Source organism: Carlito syrichta, unplaced genomic scaffold (assembly GCF_000164805.1).
Source record: "Carlito syrichta isolate Samal-C Ts95f unplaced genomic scaffold, Tarsius_syrichta-2.0.1 Scaffold287984, whole genome shotgun sequence".
Lineage (NCBI taxonomy): Eukaryota > Metazoa > Chordata > Mammalia > Primates > Tarsiidae > Carlito > Carlito syrichta.
In genome coordinates this window covers 273,343-292,814 of record NW_007232080.1, presented here as the reverse complement: position 1 = coordinate 292,814, position 19,472 = coordinate 273,343, and the positions used below count along the sequence as shown (strand labels likewise).

Genomic DNA, 19,472 nt, shown 5'->3' with positions numbered 1-19,472 from the left:
TTCTCCCACAGGGCTGAGGCACCAGGTCCAAGTACGGTTGAATGAGCTCATGGACTGAGACCCGCCATGCATTGTCAAGGCAAATCAGACTGCTTATGCTTTGAGGCACAGAGGGCCACATGTCCCACCACAGCACACCCTCGCAACAGTGGCAGGAGACGCCAATCACCTGGCTCGGTGAGGCTGGAAAGGCTGGGAGGCTGCACCCCTACAGGCCAACACAGTGTCCCCTTGGATAGTCCCAAGGTCTTCTCTGGAAACCATGTCTGTCCTGCTGGGCACCCTCTTTGTGGGCCCTCAAAAAACAGAAACACATGTCACATTCCTACCTACTCTTGTCATGACTTCCACATCAGTTAACACATGAAGATAAAATGCAGTATATCGTAAAAAAAATCGAGTTTCTTCTTACCCACACAGAGGTCCATATCGTTTTCTGAGCTCCATTTGGCTTTCCCAAAAACCCTGAAGGAAACAGCACCACAGTAAGAATAAGATTAAGCAAAATTTCAATTATTCAAACTTATTCTGAAAAAGAATCTGGAATAGCGAGAACACAATTATATAAACAATAAAAAGAATTGAAGTTATATTGCTTTCAAGTACTTTGGAGTATTGGAATAAACAAACGGCTTTTAAAAAAGATTGCAAGTAAACGTCTTGGGCAGCTCTGCTTTAATGGACAGAAGGGATCATCTGTACAGCAACTATGAGTGTTCAATTGCTACAAAAACACTTGAAAACTGGGTTGCTTTCTCAACTGTAATGGTTCCCTCTGAAATCTGCCTTCTTTTATCATTATTACTTGGCCAAGCCCCTATTGATGAAAAGGGGCTCGGCCAAGTAATAATATGTACAAATTTCTACTGAGTCTATCTAGATTGTCACAAATTCTGAGTTATCATGATCCATCTACATTAAATTTTAATTAAAATAAACATATTCAAAACATAAGAACCTAGAGTAACTTTATACAGGACAAAATGCTAAACTGCCAGACAAACTTTATAATGGGAAAGAAGTGAACCTAGAGATGAATGTGGTTACAGAAGGGATGGAGCATGCTAGACCCTTTGTGCTGTAGGAAGAGTTGTGTAGTGAGGATGAAGCATGCATCCAGATATATGTGGAAGGCTGTCATATGGGTAGAGAATATGGAAAATGCTCATCATGTGGTGAGAAGGGAGTACACCTGAAAATATGCTTGAGTCGGGGTGGGGTGGGGTATGGAAAACGCTAAGCCTGTGTTATAAGAATGGAATATGTGGGCAGATATCTAAGGACTAGAGTGACGGTGGAGACTTAGGGGTTAGAAGAGGTTGCCGTCCTGCTGTCCCAGTCTCGTTAAATATACTGAATTTTGCAATGTAAGCTTGACATATATCAAGGAAAGCTTATATGAATTAAAAATAGTCACTAAAATTACTATGTTCTTGAAAGAGCTTGGCAGGGTTTGTACACACGAGGATGATGAGCTGGAAAGGAGCTTGTGTGGACTATGTCCAGAGGCAGGAGCACAGTGTTCTCCTCACATCCACAGTTAGGCTGTTTTCCTCAAAATGTTAATACCAAATTAGTTACTCAACAGAATACAACTGATCATTTCCCCTCAGAAATGTGTGAAAGGTGTTTTCTTTACATTCTCAATCTGCTTTGTTGTTCTATCTTGATGCTTTTAAATTCTTCACACTTCCAGGGTCTCACAGGAAGCCTCAAAGAGATAGGTGTTATTGGGCTTAGGGGTTGTGAACTTTCCACCCCAGAGAGAGAGATGAGAGAAGAAGGTGTTTTAAAACGCTAGAAAGACAGAAACAACAACAAATAGTGGGAAAGGTGATGGGCAAAGAAAGAACTAGAAAAGAAATTGAGAAGGGAAAGAAAAAGGAAAGAAATAGTTAGTGTTATTTTCTAACTCATGCCACGGCCTGGCCTTTCCGGGGATTGGGATGGGTGAATCCCCAAAGAGATCTGGAAGGGACATTATCAGGCTTAGCCCACATGTAATCTTCCTGCCTTTGTTTGGTTTAGTGGCTCTTCACATGCACAATCTGCTGGCTCCTGATGTGGATTCTAGTTGCAATGTACCCATGACTTTGCAGAATAAACCATCTGATTTCTGAGAAAACCCAACATGTGAAAAAAATAACCTCAGAACGGAGTCCTGGACCTATATCTATAGATACGTCTAGGTCATTTCCACTGCTATGTCACTCTGACAAACCAAAGGCAACATACTTAAAATAAAACTTGTCTTCTTCAACCAGCCGCCCCTCTCAACCTTTTATTTCTGTCAACCAAAGGCCATTTTCCCTGTTACCCTGACTCAAAACTTAGACTCCTGTCCTTCTCCTACTCCAAAATGTTGGCCCATGAGTAGTTCTTCACGCATCTTTTTAGCCTGAGGTGATCTAGCCTACCTTCCTCTTACACAACGAGATTCCCTTGGACTCTCTAGTATTTGGCTTCTAGTTGGTCCAAGTCGCTGGTGTACTGTCATGTTGGTACACTCAATACGTTCAGCTCCCCACCTAGTATGTGTGTCCTGGTCTCCATGTCTATGGTTCCTATGGGACCTCCTTCCTCAGAAAATCTCCTAGGATGATTCCAACACTAATAGATCACTCTTTCTTGTGGAGAAGGACACAGGCACCATTCATACTCCCAACCTAGTGCTTGGTGTCTCGCATCCAGGGCAATATACCCATATTTGATGGTGCACTTGAGGGCACAAGTAATCTACTTCTCCTGCCCTCCAGGGCCTAGCAATACTTGGACATTCAATACATGTTTTGGTGGACGGATAAATGAATGGATGACAAGTCTCAATACATGCTGGTGAATGGTTGGCAAGAGGAGTCATCGTCATCACATGAGAAGTTCCATGAGGGGAGGAGAGCTCTTCACATCACACAGCACCCTCATCTAGCCCACCTTTGGTGTGGGGACTGGGACAAGCATGGTGCTCCTTGCAGAAAGCCTGTCCTGGACTCAGCACATTTTATGATGGAAGTCAATGAAGGGTAGGACTTACCTGGTGGAAAAATGTCAAGTTTCCAATAAAAGGAGAAGGCTTGGGATGTCGGATGCCCAATTTCTCCAGTCTTGAGAAAGCCGATGTGGAGTACCTGAGGGGAAAAGCAAATTAAAACCAAGAACTTAAAGTTTGCATTCATGGTCTAGGCTTTATCGGGAATCTGAATTTTTGAGATCTCTGAAAGTAAAGACAGAAGAATAAGTTGCCAGTTAACACATCTAAAGACTAAAAAAGTAGAGGCTTGGAGTTAGTTGAGTGAATGTCTCTTGCTTGAATATTGGGCTAGAAAGATCAAGGGATCCCATAACCTCAGGGTTGAATGATGCCTTAGAAATGAAGTAGTGTCACTGCCCCTCCCCCAGCAGAATTTCTGTTAAAAAATTGCTTTTAAAAATGCACTCTTGACTGGACATGGTGGCTCATGCCTATAATCCCAGCACTTTGGGAAGCCAGGTGAGAGGATTGCCTGAGCCCATGGGTTCGAGACCAGCCTGGACAACTTGGAGAGAACTCATCTCTATAATAAATCAAAAAATTAGCCAGGTGTGGTGGTATGTGCCTGTAGTTCCAGCTACTTGGAAGACTGAGGTGGAAGGATTGCCTGAACCCAGCAGGTTGAGACTGTGGTGACCATGAGCATGCCACTGCACTCCGGCCTGGGCGACAGAGTGAGACTCCGTCTCGAAAAAGGGGGAAAAAAAGACTTAAAATAAAGAATTGCACCTATCCCTAGTTCAGTCCCTCTTCTCTAAATCTATCATGAGCAATTGCTCAGAAAGCGAGGCAGAAAACTTAACAATGCCATAGCTCTCCATACAAATCTGTGTATTTTCTTGGTCAAGACTCACTGCCCCCCAACACATAATTTGTCCCTCACCACATTCCAGGGCCTAATAGAAAAATATAAGAAATAGGGTGGAGGGAACACACAGTGAGGAGGAGACCCTACCACCAAATGCTTACAACCTCCTAAGTCTTTGTTTTCTCTGCCCACAACCATACGGGAAGCATATTTTCTTAACCAAAAATCAGGAAGCGTGGTCCGACAGATTTCTGTGCCACTTTCCAGGAGAAAAAGACCATCTGAGAAGTGCAGTATGGCTGTCAAAACATTGGAATTACTAGGGTATTTCAACAGTTTATAGGAACAGAGGGATAACACAGTTAAAGGCAGAACTGGCTTAGAAAAACCTGCACATATGGCTCTGATTCCTAACCAGCAATCAATTAGGTCAAAAGTTCAGTTAGTTCAGAAAAATTAATGAGTCAAAGTGTTTAGCATCATGCAGAGTTCAGCCAAATCACAATTAGGGGCAAGGAGAAACATAGGGATTGTCATGACAATCTGGCTGCCTAAGCGTTGGAACTCAAAAAAACACCACTGTAAGAACCACTCACTTATTAGAAAGATGGGGTATTTGCTATATTCTCTGACCTTTCCCTTTCCCATTTGTGGTCCAATAAGGAGGGCTTAAAATAGGAAAAACTTAGCAAATATTCAGGAAAAGAAAAATGCAACTTAAGTACTAGTTTGCAATATTCTGAGCAATGGGTCTACTTTTAAAGTAGCCACAAGGAAGAACCAAGACAAGACAGATGGGGAGGACAAGGTCTCCTCCCAGCTCTCCCAAGAGTTCCATCATAAGGCTGCATTATTAGGTTTCAATGAATTCCCAGCACATCACATTTAAGTCCATGTTCAAGTATAATTACAAACCACACTCAAGAGCCACGTGTGAATGCCGTGGATTAGTCATGCCAACGTTCCTCTTCATTAGTATGTGTACCAAAGGTTGACAGCACAGTTTGTAAGAGTTATTCTTTCAAGTAGACTCTGATGCTTTAAATAATTTCCCTTACACCTAAGAAGAAAGACGAGACTTATCAGTCCATTTAACACTTTCCTTAACATCCCAAAACCGGATGTCTATGTTCATTTCTTCATCCATTTTTGTGAATTATTTTCTAAATGTAATCTCTAATGGGTAGAAAAAAATATGTAGATCTTGGACCACATAATTACATCTTAATTTTGTAATTAGATGTCTTGATTATCTAAAGGACAAGAAGTCTGTGCCTAATTATACATGCTAATTATTATGCAAGTCCATGCCCTCATTATGTAACTCCACTTATGAAAATACTGCTCGTGTGTCTCTGCACAAAATTCAGACATTTTCAAACATATGCCATCAGCAGAGGGTGTCCTGGGCACAACCACAGACTTTACTCTGTAGCTGGGACTCAAGTATAGAACTTGAGCATCTTAGCCTGGACTCAAGTACAGAACTTGAGCATCTTCAGCTGGACATTGGCCAGATATTGCCAACAGTAACTAGAGTCTTTGTGCCCAAATCTACAGGGAGATATTACTGCCACCAGGTTTATGGGCAAAATTGCAAAGTGGGTTCCATTTGTCTCCCTCCTACTTCCTTCTCTGCAACCTTGTTTCATATTCTCTGGTCTCAGGGTCCTCATGCTGCCTTCTGACTGTCTCAATAACCTGGAATTCATGGAATCCATGGACCCCCACATGTAATGGGTTGAATTATGTCATTACAGATAAGTTGAAGTCCTAGCCTCCAGGACCACAGAATTGACCTTATTTGGAAATAGGGTCATTGCAAATGTAATTAGTTAAGATGAAGTTATACTGAAGTGGAGTGAACATCTAATCCAATATAACCAATATCCTTATAAGAAGATGGCCATGTGAAGACAGAGAGAATGCCAAGTGACTATGAAGGCAAAGAGTGACATGATGCAGCACATGGCAAGCTACATCACAGATCATCAACAACCACTAGACATGAGGAAGAGGCAAGGAAGGATTGTCCCGTATAGGTTTCAGGGGGAAAAGAGTCCTGCTGACAACTCAGTTTCAGGCTTCCAGCTTCCAGAACTATGAAACAATATGCTTTTGGGGGGTTTAAGCCATCAGTTTATAGTACTTTGATACAGCAGCCCTAGGAAAGTGATATACCAGGGATACCCATGAGTGAGTCTTAGAGGGTCAATGAAAAGATTCTTTTTCAGTTTTATCCTGTTACTTTAAAAATGGTCATCGTGGAAAAAATTTTCTTTTATGTTAAACTGTGTCATTAAGTCCTGTGCCATCCAGAAAAGTACAGGTGACCTGGGATGCCACTGTGTCAAGCAGGTGATCTGCAGTCATCATGCAATCACCAGGTTGCGATATTTAGAACAGCTTTTCTTTGATTGGAATTAATGCAAATGTGTCTCACAATTATGATTACGGACATCTGTCATTGTTTACATTGAGGGTTCTTAAGTTGGAAATGACAACGGAAAGTATACATAACTTCAGAGAGCATCCTTTGGTTTTATTTTCACAACTAAAGCAGTCATTACATGCTACAGGACACAAATTCCGCTGGGCCAGTGGCTTACCTTACACCATTCATTTTCAAAGTAAATTGAACCATACGGATCATTTTCAAGATAAGACTCCATTTTTAAAGGCTGGAACTTTCTCAATCTTTTATTTTCCTCATGACAAATGTCCTCTGTTGATGGGCTCAACCCGAGATGTTAGCCCATTGTTTAGCCAAAGAAGCCACTCATGATAAATTGGGGCATGCTTTGATGAATTACATATTAAGGAGATAGTCAAACTGATAGAGACTGGGAGTGGAAGATGGTGAAATGAGAACCTGCCTTCCTGGATGCTCCTCGCTGCGTAGCTGAAGCTGTCATGGAGGAACTAGCTACTCCTGTAGTGTGCAACTGGGGCAGCCAGCTCCTCAGCTCACTCATTTCATCCTCACCATCACTACCAAGAATTCCCACTTGGTGAGCTGTTTTGGACATTTCAGGAGCTATTGATGTCTTTGAAATGCTGAAAGATTCCTTTCAGCAAACTGCGCTTCTCCTAAGATAAAAGTCATAATGCTCCAAGAACAGGTGAAGCCCAGGGGTGCTGGGTAATCCCCTGTCCTACTCTTTGAAAAAGAAAAGCTCTTTGTCGTGGCTGCTCTATGCTTTCAATGTACATGGCTCTCATGGGCTCTACCAGCAATTCCATTAAAAGTCATGGCCACACTGGAAGTTTTATTAGAAATGGGGCCTTAAGTTGTTGTCTTTTCAAAAGATTTTGTTGAGAAATGGGAGCAGAACATGAGGTTTGCTGGTTTTTCGGAAGACACATCTAGAAGTGCTTGTCAGAAATTTGGGCAAAAAAACCCACAAAACTTACAACTATTGGAAGAAAGCCTACTCTCTTTTTATTGTAATTCTATCTAGTTTTTTCTCTGTGTCTTTCTTTTGTTTAAGATTATATTCTCTGTATTTTTTTTCTGTTTCTCCATATTTCTACTTTTCCACTTAACATAAGGAAAAATATTTCCATGTTATTAACCCTTTATAAATATTATTTTTATGGCTGTTTAACATTCCCCTTGTGGACATATCATGATTTACTATTCTTATTGTCAAATACTTAGAGTGTTTTTAGTATTTGAACTAACTTAAGTTATGCAACTACAATCCAGCACTTTTGTACTGAAGATTTGTGCACGAAGATATTCCAGACCTGAAAAACCATGAGTCTTTGGTTTTAGGCATTGGTTCACAATGCCAAACTGCTTTCTAGAAAGTTTGTCCCAACTAGTCCCACTGTTAGTGTGTTCATTTCACCAAATGCTCTCATAAAATTTTTTTCTGATTTGGTAGACACATCAGTGTATCTTGATGTCTGCATCTCTTCTTTCTAGACTGAGAGAATGCTTTTTGCCATCCTTTCTTCTCCAATTTCAAAAATAATTCCAAATTTTGAAATTCCTTCCTTCCCTTCCCTTCCTCTTTCCCAGCCTCCTCCACCCTCTCTCCCTTCCCTTCCTTCCTTCCTTCCTCCTTCTCATTCCCACCACAGTTCATCTAGGTGGCAGGCAGAATTATGTTACACCAACTGATTAAAGAATTCATTGGAAAAGGGGCAGTCATTGATAGTTGACTGTAGGCTGACTTCATGCACACATCTAGGCATGAAGAGGAAGATAAGCAGATGAATTCCAATTCGCTTAGAAAATAACCAACTGCAACGTTGTTAGTTGACTTTAACTTCCATTCCCTTCTCTTTCCTTGTCCTATTTCTCCCCCATACCCACAACAAGAGAAACTGCAAGAATACAAATTGCTTAAGCTATACCTCAAAGGCAGTGTTCCTTTAAAAAAATGATGAAATACAGAGTACACACACACAATCTTCCCAGTTTCCCTCTTAGCGCCTCGTGTCAGTGTTGGCCTCCTCACCCTCGCATTTACTCCCTCTCCATTCTCTCAAGGCTTTGCTCTGAGCTTGCTCTCAGGGCTGGAAGTCATCAAGTGTGCCTTTACTCATATCTGCACTAGCCAGGTTATCTCCTAAGATACAACCTACAAACAGGAATGTTCATTTGTGAATTTATGATGGTGGGCTTTTTTTTTCGGGAATAAGAATCTGACATCTCTTACTCAGATACTGGAGAAGCCAAATCCATTATCAGAGGGCAAGTTGAGCCAGGTTCTCAAAGGAGAAGTGGTTCATAAGACAAAGTACCTCACGGGAACCCAGATAAAATAGTCCTGCCCCACAGCCAAATGCATCCCTCTAAGGAGTTAGCAAAGAGACAGTGTACTTACTGCCCCATTTCTTTCTCCCACTGATTTATAATGCTACCTCTATCACACTCCTTTTTCAAAAAATAGTGTCAGTATCTCATTCAGTCACCCAGGCTGGAGTACAGTGGCATGATCATATAAATTTGATTCCAGGAGTTCATTGATCTTATAATTCTTGAACTCCTAGGATTAAACGATCCTCCCACTACAGCCTTCTGAGTAGCTGGTACTACAGGTGCACACTACCATGCTCAGTTAATTTTTTTTTTTTTTTTAGATGGGAGGGATCTTGCTATGTTGGTCAGCTGGTCTCAAACTCCTGGCCTACAACAATCCTCCCAAAATTTACTTCCCAAATCACTGGGATTGCAAGAATGAGCCACCATGCCCAGTCTGTCATACTCCTTAGTAGTATAGGTGCTTGCATCTACTCTGCTCCATTTGTCTAGCTTATGTCAATTCCTCACTATTTTAATTAATTTAACTCTATAATACTTTGTAAAATACCTCACTTTCTCCATTTAATTTTATAATTAGTCTGGTTTGATAAAAATATGGTGTTGAGATTTTTCTTGGATTTGCATTAAATTTATAAATTAATTTAGAGCATGCCAAAATTATCACAGCGATTCTTCTCATCCATGAATGTGTTACATTTCTCCAATGATGCAGTTCTCTCTGTCCTTCAGGAACATTTTATAATTTTATGCACAGTAGAGTATCTTTTTGTTACCTTTGTATATTTGTTATTGGCATTGCTCATGTGTAGGGGCACCAGTTTTGTTTATGCCAATTTTGTAATCAATGATCCTTCTAACATTCTTACTATTTTTATTGATTTACGTATGGAATCTCTTTGATTTTCTATGTTGACAATTATATTTTATGCAAATAATTATCCATCTGGTTTTTTTTTTTCTAGTTATTTTGTCCCACTTTTCATTTTCCTTTCTTATTATGGTGACTGGAACCTCTAGTACAATGTCTAAAGGAAGTCATAAGAGTGAGCATCCTTTTCTTATTCTTGACTCTGCCAGAATGCATCTAATGTTACAAAATGTAATATGAGGCTTTCCTGTGGATTTTTGACAGACATCCTTTATTGGGCTAAGGACATTTTCTTCTACGTCTAGTTTGCTTGGAAAAGTTTTTATTGATTAGTCTTGCTGTAGGTTTGTTTATTTGGTTAATCTTTTCAAAGCGCCAACTTTTTTTTAGTTGATCATTTCTATTTTTTTTGTTTGCTATACGATTATGCTCATATTTTGATTATGGTCTTCCTTCTATTTTCTTTGAGTTTACTTTGTTGTTTTCATTTAGCTTCTTAACTTAATGATTTGGCTCACTTATTTTTAATGAATGCATGTAAAGCTATAAATCTTCCTCTAAGTAGTTCTTTAGCTACATTCCATACATTTTGAAATATAGTATTTTTATTGTCTGATAATTGCATCCTAATAGGAAACTTCTGAGAATAAACCAGCTACAAGATGCTCACAAGCAAACCTCAGAGGGACAGATATTTTGGAGCTGTAAGCCCTTTCTATTGTTTTTCAATTCTGTTCAGCCCGATGCATGACATTTAGTGAGTAATAGTCATTACAATTTGTCTCCAAAGGCTCAGAAAAGGGCGCTGCTTATATGGAGGACTACTGAATAAATACGTACATATCTGACTAATATGCAACTCTTTCCCCAATAATGTAAGTACCACAAAGACACAGTCATTGTAATCATTAGCCTGACAACACAATGCATGTCACAATGCATGAAAAGTACATTATACATTTACACAGACATATAAAAGTTATATAATCATTACTATTATTATAATTTATAATCGTTTTTAGTGTTTTCTATGTCCCAGGCACTATACTAAGTACTTTTTGTGGGGGGGGGGGTTGTGGAGCAGAGTCTCAATGTCAACTGTCACCCAGGCTGGAGTGCAGTGGCACGCCCATGGCTACTGAAGTCCTGACCTGCTGGGCTCAGGTGATCCTTCCGTCTCAGCCTGCCAAGTAGCTGGAACCACAAACATGTGCCACCATGCCCGGCTAATTTTTTGGTTTATTGTAGAGATGAGGTCTCACCAATTTGCCCAGGGTGATCTCAAACTCCCAGGCTCAGGCAGTCCTCTCGCCTTCATCTCCCAAAGTGCTGGGATTACAGGCGTGAGCCACCGCACCCAGCCAACTAAGTACTTTTTGTACACTGTCTTGTATGAGCCTTCCAACAGTCATATAAAAGTAGAAATAAATATTATCATATTACTGATTATGAAATCAAAAATTAAATAACAGAGGTTAAACAATGTGCCCAAGGTAACAGTGCTGTTAAGTGATTGAGTCAGAGTTGAAGCCAGGTCAGTCACATTTCAAACAAGTGCTGTTATTCACCAACTCCACTAACCTGTTCCCTCCTGTCCTCTATGCTAGGATTTTGTGGATAAGCCATCACATAAGAACATGCAGAGAATATGCTGAGAACACAGGCAGGTTGCTTAGAAACCAAAGGTATATTAATAACAGATACTAATGAAATGATGATCATGAGAGAGAGAAACAAAGAGGGGCTAAGGGGGGAGTGTTTACTTGTCTAGAGCCAATCTCTTCCCTTCTGTTCATTGTCTGTTTCTTTCTCATTATTCTCAATTACTTTTTCTTTCTGTTGCACTGACTTCTTTCTTTCTACTGGATCATTCTTACCAGGATACAAACATATTATAGTGTCTGCCATCTTAAAGGAAAACAGCAAACTCCTTTGATTCTATTCATTGCCTTATCTTTCTTCCCATCTTCCCAGTAAGATTCCTTGAAAGCATTATTTAGACTTGTTATTTCCATTCCTTCACCTTTAGTCTCTTCTAAAGGTGCAGGAATGCACCTTTTGTACCCATGACTTCACTGGCATTGCTTTTGTCAAGATCAATGATCTTGGTGTTGTCAATTCCATGATTTCTTTACTTGACGTCTCATTAGCATTTCGATAGATATGGTCACTTCTTCCTTCCTGAAACACTCTCTACCCTTGTCTATGACATCTCTCCTATTACTTCAGAGGCCATTCCTCCATGTCTTTACTGGCTCCTTTTCTTCTATTAGTCCCATCACTGTAAATACCAACTGTAAGTCAATCATTATCTAGCTCCATCCTCTCCACTGAGCTCCAGTTCTCTTAATTCAACTTCCAGCCGGATGCACCCTTTGAATGTCCAATGCTATTGAGCATTTTAAGCTTAATGTATCCCAATTTGATTTCCACTTTCTCTCTAAATCTGTTGCCTTCCACCCCCCCACCACCCCGTCATCTTTACATCACCACTGCAACCACGATCCAAAACTGCTCATGCCAGAGGCCTTGGGACATAGTAGACTACATAGTTGTTTAAGTGATGACTGCCCTCCCGATTGAAAGACTATACATCCCCACCACATTTACTTGGGGCAGTGTGATGACTGGAAGCAGAGATTGGAGGGTTGTGGCCATAAGCCAAGGAGCCTCTAGAAGGAACCAGCCCTCCTGATGCCTTGACTTTAGACCAGCCAGACTGAGACACGGACAATCTGATCAATAAAAATGGATCCAAACACATCAAATATGCTCTAATCCATGAGTTCATGATATAAAAATATCATGTGTCACCATTGTAAGATGTTGGCATGTAACTCACGATACCATGTCTGATACTTCAGTCATGTGAATGCCTGTTCAAAAGCTTAGATCTGAGGGATTTCTGGCAAGATAGGGATGGAACAGGTCAGATTGTGAGAGTCTCTGCAAAAGTGAGTGTCCATAAAGACTCTCTGTGTGAGTGGGTGTGTGCTGGTGGATGAGTGAAAGTTCATTTGAGGGGAGACTCAGGTTCATGCACCTGGGACTCTCCTCTGGAGGTGACTGCAACCCCCCCACCATCCTAAGATTGGACCTCCACCCCTTTGGTGCATGGGATCACCTGCTGTTGTCAGGGCTTTCCTGAGAAGAGGCAGTGGAAACAGCGAAAAACAACTGATTCTCATCACCTGGCGCCCGACCCACACCATCACCTCTGACAGCAGAGCAGCAGGAGCCTCAGGATCATGGAGAGAGCAGGTCATGGAAAGCTGGAAAGGAGCCCTGTCACCAGTGAGAAAATGCTGACTGGTGCCATTTTCTCTGTCCCAGGACCAGGCAGAGGGTTGCATTATCCAGCCCAGCTCTACCCAGCCTCCAACCTGGGACCTAGAGATAATTTCATCAAACTCAGAGAGACAGACACCCCTCCCCCACTGGAACAGGTACAGACATGTCAGATCTGAGTGGGAGACTTGACAGCAGTGGCAGCAAGCCAGGTGAGTCCAGATCTGATCCACCCTCCTCCCACAATAGTCCATGGGTCAGCTGACCCATGCTGAGAGCAACCCTCTCAGGCTGTGCTGAGAGCAGAAGGGAGGGGCTGGAGATCAAAGCTAAAAGGAAGTTGAAATTACAGGAACTGCCTCAGAGCGAGTTTTCTGTTTGTTTGCTTGTTTGTTTGTTGTTTTAGTTTTTTTGTCCTCTTCTCTCTTTCTTTCTGTTTTTGATTACATTTTCGTACTTGTATTATTTCTGTTATGTTACTGCTTTTTTTAGACTTCCTGTTTGTGTATGGGTATTTTTGAGGGAGAGTACATCAATGGGGGGGTTGTCAGTTTGTGTGTTTGTATGATTGTTTGTGCATTTTTTAAAAATAATCTTTTCTGTCTTTGTTTGTGTCTCTGTTCATTTGTTAGTTGGTATGTCTGTCTACTTCTTCCTCTCTCTCTCCACCTTCCTCTCATCTTTCTCCTTCCTTTTTCCATTCTTTTCCTTTTTCTTACCTAATTTTGCTTTTGGGGGCAAACATATACCCCCACTGTATGGACAGATTGGGAAGTGGTGGGAAGTGGGTTTCAGGGGGCCTACACACCTGTCAGTGGATACTGGGATCTGCAGATAGTTTTTGAATCACAGTTCCCCTTCCATTAAATCTCAAAACTGCAAAAAGTACAGTCCCCCACCCCCAGTCCAGCTTCAGAATTGAACAAAGCTAGAGGATCTACATAAGGAAGACTAGGAGATTGAGCAAACAGAAGTAAAAGTTATCCCCATCCTGGAACAACAGAGTTAAAGAAGAGGTTAAAAAAGGGGGTAGAGGGAGTAAAATCTACACAAATAAAGAAAAACCAAAGGAAGAATATCAATCTCACACAGACCCCTGGGAGGTCAACCACTGAGAATACAGACTTCAGAACGCAAACAATGAAGAGCCCCCAGAATGACTGGTCTCAAACCACAAACCCAGATATCAAGATATCAATAGGGAGAATAAATAGAATTGAGGATAGACAAGAGGAAAGAATGAAGGAGCTGATAACTAAGACAACAGCAATAAAGAATACAGTGAATGAAATAAATAACAAACTGATAAGCATGGAAAGCAGAATCAACCAAGCAGAAGAAAGAATCTCAGAGGTTGAAGACCAAAATATGGAACAAATCCTAATTATTAAAAACATAGAAAAGAAGCTTTAAAAAACAAAACAAAACCTCCAAGAGATGAATGATTATTTCTTTTTTTTTTTGAGTTGGAATCTCACTCTGTCACCCAGACTGGAGTGGAGTGGCTGCTCCCGACCACCGCAGCCTCGACCTGCTAGGCTCCGGCAATTCTTCCGCCTCAGCCTTCCAAGTAGCTGGAACTACAGGCGCACGCTACCACGCCCGGCTAATTTTTGATTTATTGTAGAGATGAGGTCTTGCCAAGTTTCTCAGGCGGGTCACGCACCTGCAGGCTCAGGCAATTCACTCACCTCAGCCTCCCAAAGCACGGGATTACAGGCTGAGCCACCGAGCCCAGTGAATGATTATTTCAAGAAGTCAAACCTAAGATTAATTGAAATCCCTGAGGCAGATAGACTACCTTGTAACAAACATTCCATGACATTATCCAAGAAAACTTCCCTCAAGTCATCAGTGACACAACCATTCAAACACAAGAGACTCAGGAAACTCCTGCAAGACAACAAATGAGAAGACCAACTCCTAGACACATAGTCATTTGCCTACACAAAGTAGATATAAAAGAAAAAAATCCTAAAGGCAGCAAGAGAGAAAGGTCAGACTACCTATCAGGGAAGACCAATTAGAATAGCAGCAGACTTATCTACAGAAAAACTTTGGCCTAAGAGATCTTGGAGACCAATCTTCAAAGTTCTCAAAGATAAACAATTCCAGCCAAGAATTACCTACCCAGCTAAGCTAAGCTTCATCAGTTGTAGAGAATTCAAATCCTTCCCAGATATTCAATCCCTAAGAGTTTACGCTGCCTCCAGACCAGCTCTACAAGAAGCATTTAGGAAAGTATTAAACACAGAGGAAAGGAAAAAAAGAACAACAACACCCTTCACAAGAATGCAGGAAAAAGATTGAAAACACACATGAATCAACCCAAAAATCAAAAGAAAGCCAACAAACAAACAAATAAACAAATAGCAGCAACAACAACAAACTCTGTAAGAACCTCATGATAGGAATAAACTCTCAAATCTCAATAATTAGCCTGAATGTGAATGGACTAAATGCACCACTGAAAAGACATAGAATGGCAAAATGGGTAAAATATCATGAGGCAACAATATATTGTCTCCAAGAGACTCATCTCACCAGGAAGAACACTCACAGACTCAAAATAAGAGAATGGGAGATAAAATTTCAGGCAAACAGAATACAAAAGAAAGCAAGAGTCATGATCTTAATATCAAACAAAATACCCTTTAAGCTATCAAAAACTAAAAAAAGATACAGAAGGTCACTACATAAACATAAAAGTTTCAATCTATCAACAAGAAATATCCATCCTAAACATATATGCACCCACATAGGAGCACCAACTTTTTATAAAGCAGCTTCTAGGTAAACTTAAAAAAGGTATTGACTCTAACACCATCATAGCTGGGGACTTAAATACCTACTCACCACTTTATACAGATCATCAGGATAAAAAAAATCAACAAGGAGATCCAGAACCTCAACATGATGCTTGACCAAATAGACTTAATTGATACCTACAGAACACTCCACCCAACAACCATGGAATACACGTTCTACTCATCACCGCATGAAATGTACTCTAAGATTGACCACATCCTCAGCTATAAATCAAGCATAAACAAATGCCATAAGATTGAAATTCTGCCACGCACCTCAGACCACAGTGGAATAAAAAGAAATATTAGCACCAACAAAGTTCCCTCAAAACCCACAAAGACATGGACACTAAACAGAATGATGCTAAACAACTCCTGGGTCAACATGGAAATCAAAACAGAGATTAAAAGATACCTGGAAACAAATGAAAATGAAGAAGCATCTTACCAAAACCTCTGGGATGCCATGAAAACAGTACTAAGAGGGGAATTCATATCTCTATGAACACATATGAAGCAAATGGAAAGATCACAAATTAACAACCTAACAAATCACCTAAGGAAGCTGGAAAAGCAAGACCACCAAAAGCCTAACTTTAACAGAAGAATCCAGATCACCAAAATAAAAGCCCAAATTTGAGACATTGAAGACAAAAATGTAATTTAAAAAAATCAACGAAACAAAAAGCTGGTTCTCTGAAAGGATAAACAAGATTGACAGGCCTCTAGGTAGCCTGACCAAGAAAAAGAGAGAAAAAGCCCAAATAAATACTATCAGAAATACAAAAGATCAAGTCACAACTGACCCTGAAGAAATGTAAAAGATGATCAGAGACTACTATGTATACTTGTATGGAAACAAACTTGAAAACCTAAAGGAAATGGAGGACTTTCTGATACCATGCAACTTCCCTGGGTTGAAACAAGAAGAAATTGAGACCCTAAATAGACCAATAACAATCCAGGAAATTGACTGTGTTACAAGAAAACTACCTACAAAAAAAAGGCCTGGACTAGATGACTTTCCAGCAGAATTCTAGAAAACATACAAGAAGGAACTGATACCAATCCTACTGAAAGTATTCCAGGCAATTGAGAAAGAAGCTAACATCACATTGATTTGCAAACCAGTTAAAGATTCAACAAAGAAAGAGAACTATAGGCCAATATCCTTGATGAGCATAGATGCTAAAATTCTCAATAAGATCCTAGAAAACCGGATCCAACAACTCATCTCAAACATTATCCAACACAACCAAGTAGGCTTCATCCCCAGGATGTAGGATTGGTTCAACATTTGCAAGACCATAAACATAATTAAATACATCAACAGATGTAAAAACAAAAACCATAGTATTATATCATTAGACATGGAAAAAGCTTTTGATAGAATCCAGCACCCCTTCTTGATAAAAACCCTCAAGCATTTAGACATAGAGGGGACATACCTCAAAATAGTAAGAGCCATCTATGAGAAACCCACAGCCAGCATACTGCTAAACAGACAGAAATTGGAAACATTTCCCCTGAAAACCAGAACAAGACAAGGATGTCCACTTTCACCCCTCCTTTTCAACATTGTTTTGGAAGTCCTAGCTAGAACAATCAGATAATAGAAAGAGATCAGGGATATCCAAATAGGAAAAGAGGAAGTCAAGTTATCCCTCTTTGCAGACGACATGATTCTATACCTTGAAAACCCACCTTGCACTGACAAAAGATTCTAACAAAATCTCAGGGTATATAATAAATGTGCAAAAGACAGTCACATTTCTATACACCAACAATAAACAAACAGAAACCCAAATAAAAAGCACAATCCCATTCACAATAGCCACAAAAAAATCAAATGCCTTGGCATCTTCCTAACCAGAGGACGTGGATGACCTTTACAACAAAATGACAAAACACTGCTCAAAGAAATCAAAGATGACACAAACAAGTGGAAAAATATTCCATGCTCATGGATTGGAAGAATCAACATTGTTAAGACATCCATCCTACCTAAGGCAGTCTACAGATTTAACGCAATACCCGTTAAATTACCTGCAGCATTCTTCTCAGACCCGGAAACAACAATACAGGAATTCAAATGGAAATATAAACAACCACAAATAGCCAAAATGTTCCTCAGGGAAAAAACAAAAACAAAAAACGAAGTGGGAAGTATCACATTCCCAGACTTTAAACTTTATTATAAAGCTACAATAATCAAAACAACCTGGTATCCATACAAGAACAGGCATATGGACCAATGGAACAGGACAGAGATTCCAGAAGCAAAACCTCAATTTCTCAACCAACTCATCTTCAACAAAGCCTCCACCACCAACCACTGGGTAGAGGAGAACCTATTCAGTAAATGGTGCTGGGAAAACTGGTTGACCACATGCAGAAGATTGAAGCAGGACCCCTACCTATCACCATACACAAAAATCAACTCTAAATGGATCAAAGACCTAAACTTAAAACTTCAAACTATAAGGACCTTAGAAAATGCAGGAGACACCCTTATGAAAGTTGGAACTGACAACCAATTCCTGATCAAAACCCCAAGTGCCCATAACATAAGAGATGAGATACACAAGTGGGACCTCATCAAACTGCCAAGCTTCTGAAAAACCAAAGAAATCATCAAGAGAGCAGAGAGACAGCCCACAGACTGGGAAAAAATATTTGCCACTGTATATTTGACAAAGGTTTAACATCTAGGATCTACAAGGAACTCAAGCATCCCAAAAAAAACACCAGCCCCATTACAAAGTGGGCAAAAGATATAAATAGACACTTCTCAAAAAAAGACACACAAACAGCCAACAGACACATGAAAAGATGCTCAGCCTCGCTAGTCATCAAAGAAATGCAAATTAAAAATACACTGAGTTACCAGCTAACTCTAGTCAGGATGGTCATCATCAATAACTCAGAAAACAACAGATACTGGAGAGGATGTGGGGAAAAGGGAACACTTCTACACTGTTGGTGGAAGTGTAACTAATACAACCTCTGTGGGAAACAGTTTGGTGATTCCTAAAAGATCTAAAAATCGACTTTCCATACAACCTTGAAATCCCCCTACTGGGAATATACCTGGAGGAACTCAAATCACTCTATGAAAAAGATACCTGCACACGCATTTTTATTGCAGCATTATTCACAATAGCAAAAACATGGAACCAACCATGCTGCCCATCGAAAGAGGACTGGATTTTAAAAAATGTAGTACATATACACGATGGAATATTACGCTGCCATAAAGAAGGACAAAATTATGAACTTTGCAGCAACTTGGATAGACTTAGTCTATAATACTGAGTGATCTACCACAGAAACAAGAAGTGAGTATCACATGTTCTCATAAGTGGACCTTGAGCAATTATCGTAATACTATAAGAAAAGGATTGGCAATAGTGGGAAACTAACAGGGGATGGGGGACACACCTCACCAACAAGGATACCTGCATAATGAACATTTGTATACCTAACCCTGAATTGTACCCCACATCTTTAAAATTAAAAATTAAAAACAAAAACTTAGATTTGAAACACAATTAAATCCTTCAGAATTAGAATGATTTTAAATGTATAGTGAGCACCTTACAGAATCAATATGGTGAATCCTGTCAGAAGCTGAAGAATTTAAAAAATAAACTCATCTTTCCAACTATACTAGTTTCCTATTGCTGTTATAACATCCACAAACTTAGTGTTTTTTGTTTTGCTTTGTTTTTTGAGTCGGAGTCTCACTCTGTTGCCCAGACTGGAGTGCAGTGGCCGCTCCCGGCCACCGCAGCCTCGACCTGCTGGGCTCCGGTGATCCTTCCGCCTCAACCTGCTGGTAGCAGGAACTACAGACGCACTAACACGCTTGGCTAATTTTTTTTTTTTTTTTTTTT

The 19,472-nt window shown here is 40.2% G+C and overlaps 1 protein-coding gene across 1 annotated transcript in view; it reads right to left on the bottom strand.

The window, feature by feature from the left end:
* LOC103255277 (thromboxane-A synthase-like) overlaps positions 1 to 19,472 on the bottom strand; it is a 91,291-nt gene that overhangs the window by 49,177 nt on the left and 22,642 nt on the right. The window contains exons 2-3 of the mRNA XM_008053245.1: positions 3,032 to 3,125; positions 413 to 465 (exon numbers count right to left, since the gene is read on the bottom strand). Of these exons, the coding sequence (XP_008051436.1) occupies positions 413 to 465; positions 3,032 to 3,125 (147 nt within the window). The remainder of the gene's footprint in view (positions 1 to 412; positions 466 to 3,031; positions 3,126 to 19,472) is intronic.